Below are 9,478 nucleotides of genomic sequence, written 5' to 3'. Positions count from 1 at the left end.
CGGAAATTTGTGTGGAAATCTGCTATTTATTGCCAAATGTAATCAGCAGCCTCTCCTAAGTCCAGCACACCCTTCTGCACATTAGTGCTCCCAGGTTATGAAGCCATTAGTAACCCTGGAAAAACATTATTCCCCTCAGCTTGGTCTATCTATTATTTTCTACTCATTTAAATACCATGTGTAGGTTGTGACTAATGAAAGCCATGTAGCTACAGCATACGAGATGAAGTTCAGGTTTAGATAGTGAGCAGTTTTGGAGCAGCAGGAGGAAACAAGCCTAAAGGCTTCTCTTAGGCTTCAGGAATCACCACAGAAGTGAGCTGTTTTATGGAAAGGGTACTGGTTCCATGGAGGCCACAGCTCAACTTTGCCAGCTGGAGCAGCGGTGATAGATAAGAGTGCTCCTGGCAGCCTCTGCCCACAGCCAGTGGGTGTATCTGGGTGAAAAGTGCCCTTTGGGGAAGAGTGGTGCAATCTAACCATGCAGCAGTCTCACCACAGTTCCTGGCCCTGAAGACACGAGCAGACCTTGTGCAGACACGGCTGCCCTCGGAGCCCATGCGGGCAGCCAGGCTGGGCTGGAAGCGGCTGCTAAATGCGCGGTACTGGGTGGAATGTCAGCATGCCTGCATCCACGTGCTCTTGAGCTGCTCTTCCTGAACTGGTTCTAGCTCAGTGTTCATTAGGGCTTGACCAGAAGGTCCTATTACAGTTCTTAAAAGGTTTTGCATTTCCTAATTACTATTTGATACCTTGCTGAGTTTTTGATGAACACCCATGCTCAAACCTGCAGTGACAAAGGCTTATACATTCAAACATATGCAGTGCTTTATTCCTGATGCTGTCACTGGCCTGAGTTGAGTCTTGAGCCCAAGTTGTGACAGTTTTTCACATTAATATTCTTCTTACCATTTACACAAGGAGTTTTCTTCACCGAGCCAGGTCAGTATATTTTTTCTGACTGCACCCATAACTCTTGTGGGTTATCCCCTTGGGGTGGGGCAAGACAGTCAAGCTCATACACAACACACAAAGGGTTGCAGAAAATGTACTCTCTGTCAATCAGTAGGACCACATGGTGCCTTTAATCCCTGCTGTACAGACTGGCAACTGCCTGAGCTTTGTCTGTGGGAAATAGTGTATTTGTCTGAAGAACACCAAAATACCACATCAGGGCACTCCACGGTGCTGCTGAAAAATCAGGAAAGCCTAATGCCCACTAATATAAATGGAAGGAGATTCACACTTATCATCTGCTAAATTTGGTGGAGTATCTGTGGCAGACAAGACTCCTGCTTGCCTTTTATCACAAGGACATAAGTCACAGCCTGCAGCCTGTTGTAGTACAGGCTGGCTTTGGGACTGTAGATTGGCCTATATAAGACTTTCCTGAGAGAAAAAGCAATTATTTCAGCTAGGTTGCCAAGCAGCTCCTGTGCTCTGCCTACACCTGGCTATACTTTTAGAACTATTATATATGTACAAAGCAGAAAGTGAAAGAAGGTGGGCAGCTTTAGAGAAGTTACTGCTGCTGTTTGCTGGCATCAGGATGCCATTTATAAATGATGCTGTCATCACTTTGCAGCACAACAACCCAAAGCACAGAGGGAAGAGGCAACTGTGATGGCAGCTCTACCTAGTGCAACACAAGATATGATGAGGGGACACAGGCAACTGTTGCTGGTTAAATGTTATTCCTGGTTGTTGTACACAAAACTGACAGTAACTTCTGACTTTTTCAGTGTTGTTTCAACCACACATCCAAAGAGAATTAGACACCAATATAATAAAATTATTATTATTTTTAGGATGAAGTCGTCACAGAATGAAATCAAAGATGACGCCCAGAACTGAATTTTTCAATAATGCAAACAGGCAGGAAATGGAAAAGCAAGGTTTTTAAAAACCAATTATATAATATCAAGCTAAATTCAGCTGATGAAGAAGAACTTTTTATGGGAAAATAAGTTAAGCACATGTGCTTAAATGAAAATGGGATAGAGGACTGGAGCTGACATACAAAAGGAGTGATTTTTAGATTAAGTGAGGGCAAACCTTGATGCTGCAAATAAGGTTAATTTCTACAGTATAGTAATTTAAAATTTGACTCAAATGTAATTACATGTGCACAGTTAACCCATGCCTCACTGCCTGCCCTGGCTTGAAGCCAGGACAATAGTTCCACCTGCCAGATTTGAGTGTCAATGCCTTCACTGTAGTGTTCAATTGCAACAGCAAGATGTCCAAATCTTTACTGTTTTATCACATAACTGTAGGGACACCAACAAAAATTTGTACAAAAGTAAGTCTGAAAAACCCTTCAGTTTCTCTCTTAGAAACATATTAGGCCTTGGATGACTAATGGAACATCACTGTACCTGAGCTGCCTCCTTGATGGCTTGATGCCAGTTCTAGGAGCAAGCCAAAATTTGAATTCTCATAAGTCAACAACAGAAAGAAGAAAATATTTAGTGGGAAAATAAAAAGTGATCCAAGGACAATGAAAAAAAAACTGAAACCAGTGCGGTTGTCTAGATCTACTTTCCTTTTCTTCTTTGATTCACTCTATGAGTCTATGAAAGACCATTTTTACCCTTTCTTCCAGACAAACGTTGTTAGAGGAAGTAAGTCCACCTCCGCAGCCATCCCTTTGCCCAGCTGCTGAACCCCGCCGCTCCCTCTTGCAGTGGCACTCCAGAGCCAGGGCAGCCCACAAGGAGCAGGGAGGGGGAACAGGCTGGCAGCTGAAGGGCAGCACGGGCTGCAGCCACCAGCTAGCACAGTCTGAATCTCCTGGACACCGGTCAGTAACCATTTCATATATTGCTAAACTTGAACTATAAACTGCAATTGGTAAATCTGCAGGATTCATCAAAATACACCTGGCTAACCTTGAAATTATCAACTATTACAGCTGTTTGGTTACTTTGGAACTGCTTCTGCTACGTGACATTAGCTCAAGGCCAGATCTGCAACTGTCTGCATCAATCTGGCAAAGCTTTCTGCAGAAAGGTGACAGAGAAGAGAGGGAACAAATTCTCTCCAGAAATGGTTAATCAATAGCTTGCTAGATTGACTCAGTGCCATTAGATACAGTAGTGTACCCACTGTATATAAATTGTGACCTGTCTTCTGTTTCATTCTCAGTCACCTCTCCTGCCATCCTGATAGTTACCCATTTTCCACTTGGAAGCTTTTGGGCATTACCAGAAATGTTCCTGGCATCCTGGATCTGGGGAACGGCAGTAATACTTTGTTGTGTGTCTTGGTTTCTTCTAGGGAGGAGGAGAAGGTAAGGACTCTTTCTGGAAAAGCATTTCAGTGTGTGTGGCCTTTATTTGTGTCAAATATCCTGTGCACATCACTAAGAGAACTGTAGTCAGACATATGCAGGACAGCACAGACAATGCTGTACTTTGGTCTTTTGAGAGATTTATGCCCCAGTCAAATTTTTGTGTATGAACTCTGCAATAATAGTGTATTGATGCCTAGCGGTAGCTGTAGATACAAATCTATGCATCAGTAAGGTAATTAAAATATGAATATGTATGTCCTGATTTCCTAATGTTCTGGGCTGTAATTTCACCTGTATTGTAATCACAGAGAATACCTACTTATATGTAATTATTGTTTAATATCTACTTACAAAGATTTTTATATCTAGTAACACAATTTAATGCAGGTAATATTTATGTATGAGGTATATTCCTTAAAAGCATTTATCCTACTGACACATTTATATAAGGAGTGAGTAATTTGCTTAACTCTTCTTATTTTTTAATTTCCACGGTCATTTTCTAGTTTTATTTTAAAAAATTTAATTTAAAAAAAAAGGTGAAAATAATTAACTTCATTTACTGCAAAAGCTGAAGTATTATATGAAAGTTATTTCAGCAGTCATAATGTCCTTATGCAGGAAAGCTGTTTCTACTTAAAAAAGAAAATAATTTAAACATATGCTTCACTTTAAGTGAAGCTTAATTTACAGCATGTGCTTGATGACACATTGTCTGAAACACTAGCTCTTATGCTTACTGAGGATCATAGCAAAATTCCCATATTTTTAGAAAGATCTGGTCTATTAATGGGATATGCCAATAATAACAACCTTTCTATGCTAAAAAGTTTCTTTGCTTGGTATTCAAATTAAATTGTGGAAAAAATTGTCCAAAAATGTATGGGATAATATTAGTGTGATGGATTATTTATTAATGTGACAATTTTATAACTGTGTTTTAGCTAATGGCAATAATTTTGGATTTGATGAAAAATATACATATGACAAATACAGGTGAAAAATATACATCTGATCCAGGGAAAAGAAATATTACATAATCAACCTGGTTTATTATGTGTATTATTATGTCTATTAATAGTTAAAGTTGTTCTTTCTTACATAGCTTAGCTCTTAAAGGGGAGAAAAATATCTGTAAATAAACTACTTATTTGGGATTTTTTTCTTCTTTTTTTTTTTTCACATTACACAAAGCCTAACATCAGTATTTTACATACCTGATAGTCCTGGAGAAGAGATCTTTATACATAATTTTAAATGGAGCTTTTGTTTGTGTTTTGTAGGCGGCAAGGTGAGCCACCACTTGAAAATGGGTTCCTTCCATACCTGGGCTGTGCCTTGAAGTTTGGTGCCAACCCCCTTGAATTCCTCAAAGAAAAGCAGAAGAAGCACGGCCACATCTTCACTTGCCATGTAGCAGGGAAATACATTCATTTCCTCACTGACCCTTTTTCATACCATGCATTGATGCGCCAGGGAAAACACTTGGACTGGAAAAAGTTCCACTTTGCTACTTCTGCCAAGGTATTCCTGGTTTTAATATCTAACATGCAAAGTATCTGCTGACATACTCAGTTAATCCCTGTAAACATAACTATCCCTTTGGATAGTTATGGATTGGTTTCACATTTCTGCATTTTTACTGGTTTAAAATATGGAGGTCTTTTTTTTCCTCTTCCTAAATGGAAAAGAAATTTGCAGTGATTTGGATTGATCTAAGACTATACATTATTCTAAGACTGTACATTATTTTATTACATTGTTATCCTTCCCTGTAGTAAGCTATGAAGTTATACTTTGGCTTTTGTTTCTGTTAGACTTTATCATCCAGGTAATGACAGGCCTTACTTATCATGCATACAATTTATTTTGTGACAGGCTTTTGGGCATGGTAGCATTGACCCAGCGGAGGGAAACACCACTGAAAATTTTCATCAGACTTTCATTAGAACCCTTCAAGGCAATGCCCTAGATGCCCTCATTGAAGCAATGATGGAAAACCTCCAGTATGTCATGCTGCAGTCAAGAGCACCTAAGCTTCAGTCTAATACCTGGGTGACAGAAGGACTTTATACCTTCTGTTGCCAAGTGATGTTTGAGTCTGGCTTTTTAACACTTTTTGGTAAAGAATTTAATTCAAATAATGACAAAAACCTATCATCAAAGCAGGAAACTGAGAGAGCTCATATCCTAAATGCCCTTGAAAACTTCAAGGAATTCGATAAGATTTTCCCAGCCCTCGTGGCGGGGCTGCCTATCCACCTGTTCAAGAGTGCCCACAGTGCACGTGAGAAGCTGGGAGAGGCACTCCTGCACAAGAACCTCCTGAAAAGGGACAACCTCTCTGAGCTTGTCACCCTGCGCATGTTCCTGAACGACACCCTGTCAACCTTCGATGACATGGAGAAGGCCAAGACCCACGTGGCAGTGCTCTGGGCCTCTCAAGCAAACACCATTCCTGCCACCTTTTGGACCTTGTTCTATCTTCTTAAGTAAGTCCCAATACTTGTTGCTCCCAAACAAGAAAAATATTTATCTTTCAGTAACCAATTCGTTAGTACAGGCCAATTCCACTCCTCAATCCCTCATCAGTGATAAAACTTACTGTTTGCAACAAAGTGCTGTGTTGTTCAGGACTTCCACAGAAAAGCCCTTCACCCATCTGAGAACAAGTGTAGTAGCACAGAGCAATTCTTTAGAAGCTTTTTTTTTGTTAAGAAACAGCACTCCAGGGCAATGCTACACTTTGTCAAGAAAGCTTTGGAGTAAATCTGTATGATATGACATTAAAAGTGCTAGTTGCAGTCAAAACATTAATTGTATTAAAGGCTTCAAATATAACTAGACATTTTTAGACCATCTCACTAGAGCAGGAAAAATGAGGTTTAACTTTGTTATTGTTTTCACAGATACTTAATAGAAAATAATTTATATTAAATTATAGATCCCACTGAAGCTCTACTGTAGATTGCACCTGCTGAGCTTGCTGCTTGTGAGAGAAGTTCACAGCTCAGATAATGCTATCAAATGTCCATTTTAGAGTAGGCCCTTTCTGGATTATCTGCTTCAGCATAACTAACTCTAAAGTATGTGTGTAAATTCCTAACACTTTTAACTTATCATATCTACTTGCCAATGCTATTTTTTGAAGTTATTTAGTATTTTTTGCTCCAAGAATGCATTTGCTTTAGATTTCCTGGACTTGGAGTCTTTTAACACCTGATTGTGTCTTCGTCAAGACACAATTGCACCCTCTTTTATTGTGGTTATATATTTCACCAAAGCTCATATATTCCATGTCTGAAAGAAAGGCTAGATGGTGAAGGATACTATGTGGGCTCTTAGCATTAGGAAGATTCTTTTCATCTAGACACAATATTGTCACATCAGCCAGAATAAATGATGTTATAAAACTGATCTATAATCCTGTTCCTAAACTTTCTACCTGCAGTGGGGCTATTTCCTAATCTACAACTGGCTGGTTTCTTTCTTATTTTTGGCATTGCTTTTTAGTGCCAGTACTGTTTGTTACCTGAATTACACACATCAGTTCTGTCCCACTTGTCATTGCAGACAAAATCAAATACTTGGGATTCCTTTATTTTTCTTTTTTTTTTTCCTTTGAAGTTCTCATATCTTTGCCAAGACAGGAAAAAATGGAACTACAGCATTTTGCTGCAACATTTTTATTTTAGAAGGTTGTACTTGTCGGTCAACAAAATAAATTTTGGTCAGAAAGAAAGTTAATAGCAAAACCACATCTTAAAGAATTTTTAAATTTATGTTATACGTTTTCTCTTTTGATCTTAGGAGTCCAGAAGCAATGAGAGCAGCTACCAAAGAAGTGCAAAGTGTTTTGGAAAGTGCTGAAGAGAGTATCAGCTTAGATGGCAAACATATTTCCTTGAACCGGAAACAGCTGGATAATATGCCAATACTAGGTATGACTATTTTATGCAGGATTATTTTATGCAGAAATCACACTACAATTTCCATGGTCTTCTGTTTATTACCATATAAATGCTTGCTATAGAATTCCTATGGAATTAACAAAGAAACAGTAGAACAGGAAACTATATGTTCCTTAGCAGTAGCCAACACAACCAGGCTTCCCAATGTCCCAGGTGGTGAGACTATCAAAATTCACATGAACAGCATTTTTTCATGGGTAATGGCATATCTCAATAATCCTACACTGCTACATAACATAGACACATGGATAATTCTGAACAATATTTTGTTTGATTATGTCTTTAAATCAAATAAAAAGGTGTTGCCAAAACTTAAATCCCTATTCTTATCATGTGAAGCAATGATAAGAATACCATTACTTCTATTTCCTCTCAATATTTTTCAAATTATAATTTTTCAGAACTTACAGAGAGTTGTTATAATGCTGCTTTTTAACTACTGTTACTTAAAAAGAAAGTCAGCTAATATTGAAACGAAAACTTCCCATATTACTTTTATTCTGAGTATAGGTTTCTATACAGGACCTCTAAAAGCTTTAGAAAATTCTGCTCACTGTACTGTTTCTTTTTCTTGTTATATTTTCAGTTTTCACTGGTTTGGTCTTTATATCAGAGTGAAAATATGTCTCACTTTTGAACATTCTGTTTCGTCCACTATAAGCATTCTCTTATAGTGGGGAAAGCAGATTAGGCTCTCTGTGGTGTCTGCAGAAGTGATAGAAATGCTGAAAAGAAATTATAAAGATACTTTTTTAGGCATTTAGAAAGTTAATATTAAAATATTTCTTCTAATAAATTCAGGGTTTGATAATGACTCTGAAATAGTTCAAAATCCATGACCTGCCCCCAGTATGTGAATACACTGTTCCCATGGCAATCATTCCTTGTCCTCTCCCAACAGACAGCATCATCAAGGAGGCAATGAGGCTCTCCAGTGCATCCATGACTTTCCGAGTGGCCAAGGAGGATTTCACTTTGCACTTTGAGAACGACTTTTACAACATTCGCAAAGATGACATTGTAGCTCTTTATCCTCAGCTGCTGCATTTCGATCCAGAAATCTATGCTGATCCCTTGGTAAGCACTTTTTTGCAAATTGCATTAAACTTGGTGCTCTGGCAGAAGTTAACAGGCCTTTGGATAAAGCACTTATTGAGGTGCCCCATGGCTGGTTCTCTGCTGTACCCCAGACAATCCATTCTTACACTTGAAGATGTGATAACAGGAAACAAAAAATAAATAAAGGCAGTGAAAGCATTATCTGCAAAACATGTTTGAGTGTAACCAAAAGGTGTGCTATCAGCCTCAGACAGCCCTTTACTTACTGTCTTCCTCAGTGAGGGAAGATCACCATGATGAGGGTCTTTGAAGAAGGATAAGGATAATAGTTTCTCAAAGGCAGAGAATTAGATTTCTTCCAGTTCTCCTTTCTCCTTCTGCCACTTGAACAAGAATGCATGTTACAATCCTTATTTTTAGAGGTCAGGAAAGAAAAGGGGAGTTATCAGCAAAGAACCTGGGATCCTGTCCCAAATAACAAAACTTCTCAGAGGCTACTCTTTCTAAAACAGCCCCATGGGGGATGGTGGTACTGTACAATGCTTATTGCTGGAGACATCCCTTTCCCAGCCTGCATTTTGTCTTTTAGCAGCTTTATCTGGCTTTTGGAGGTATCCAAATACCAAGGAACCCTTTTGTGTGTTTAATTGCAGACATTCAAATACGATCGCTTCCTGAACGAGAAGGGAGAGGAGAAGACCGACTTCTACCGGAACGGCCGGAAGCTGAAGCACTACTACATGCCTTTTGGGACAGGCATAGCAAAGTGCCCGGGCAGGCTGTTTGCTGTCCATGAGATCAAACAATTTTTGGCTCTGATTTTTTCATATTTTGAGATAGAGCTTGTGGACAGTAATGTGAAGTGTCCCTCTCTAGATCAATCCCGTGCAGGACTGGGTATTTTGCAGCCATCCAATGACATTGATTTCAGGTACAGGCTGAAATGCTTATGAATATGTGTTTTGTATTATGCATATACACTATGTACTAGTAGTACATAAATACACTGTATATACTAACAGTACTAAATACACTGTATAACATATGCTTTATATACATTTTATGTATATATGCAAATGAAATGCTTCAAGTCTTGGGCGAAAATCTATGTGAAGATGCTAATTCACCATTTTAATGAAAAATGGGCACCAGT

At 38.8% G+C, this 9,478-nt stretch overlaps 1 protein-coding gene across 1 annotated transcript; it reads left to right on the top strand.

The window, feature by feature from the left end:
• The first annotated feature begins 3,212 nt into the window (after positions 1-3,212).
• CYP7A1 (cytochrome P450 family 7 subfamily A member 1) lies at positions 3,213-9,278 on the top strand. The gene is made up of 6 exons (XM_066546836.1): positions 3,213-3,292; positions 4,579-4,819; positions 5,174-5,787; positions 7,106-7,236; positions 8,168-8,343; positions 8,979-9,278. Exons 1-6 carry the CDS (start codon positions 3,213-3,215, stop codon positions 9,276-9,278), a joined length of 1,542 nt encoding a protein of 513 aa, XP_066402933.1.
• The last annotated feature ends 200 nt before the right edge of the window (positions 9,279-9,478 follow it).

This window comes from Molothrus aeneus, chromosome 1 (genome assembly GCF_037042795.1).
Source record: "Molothrus aeneus isolate 106 chromosome 1, BPBGC_Maene_1.0, whole genome shotgun sequence".
In the NCBI taxonomy this organism is placed as follows: domain Eukaryota; kingdom Metazoa; phylum Chordata; class Aves; order Passeriformes; family Icteridae; genus Molothrus; species Molothrus aeneus.
This window is presented reverse-complemented; position numbering and strand designations above follow the sequence as displayed.

Bases quoted from the DNA above. Each gene is read 5' to 3' on its own strand.
- CYP7A1 (XM_066546836.1), top strand. From the start codon at position 3,213: ATGTTCCTGGCATCCTGGATCTGGGGAACGGCAGTAATACTTTGTTGT. The intron at 3,293-4,578 runs GTAAGGACTCTT...TGTGTTTTGTAG, and splicing joins CTTCTAGGGAGGAGGAGAAG to GCGGCAAGGTGAGCCACCAC. The intron at 7,237-8,167 runs GTATGACTATTT...CTCTCCCAACAG, and splicing joins GGATAATATGCCAATACTAG to ACAGCATCATCAAGGAGGCA.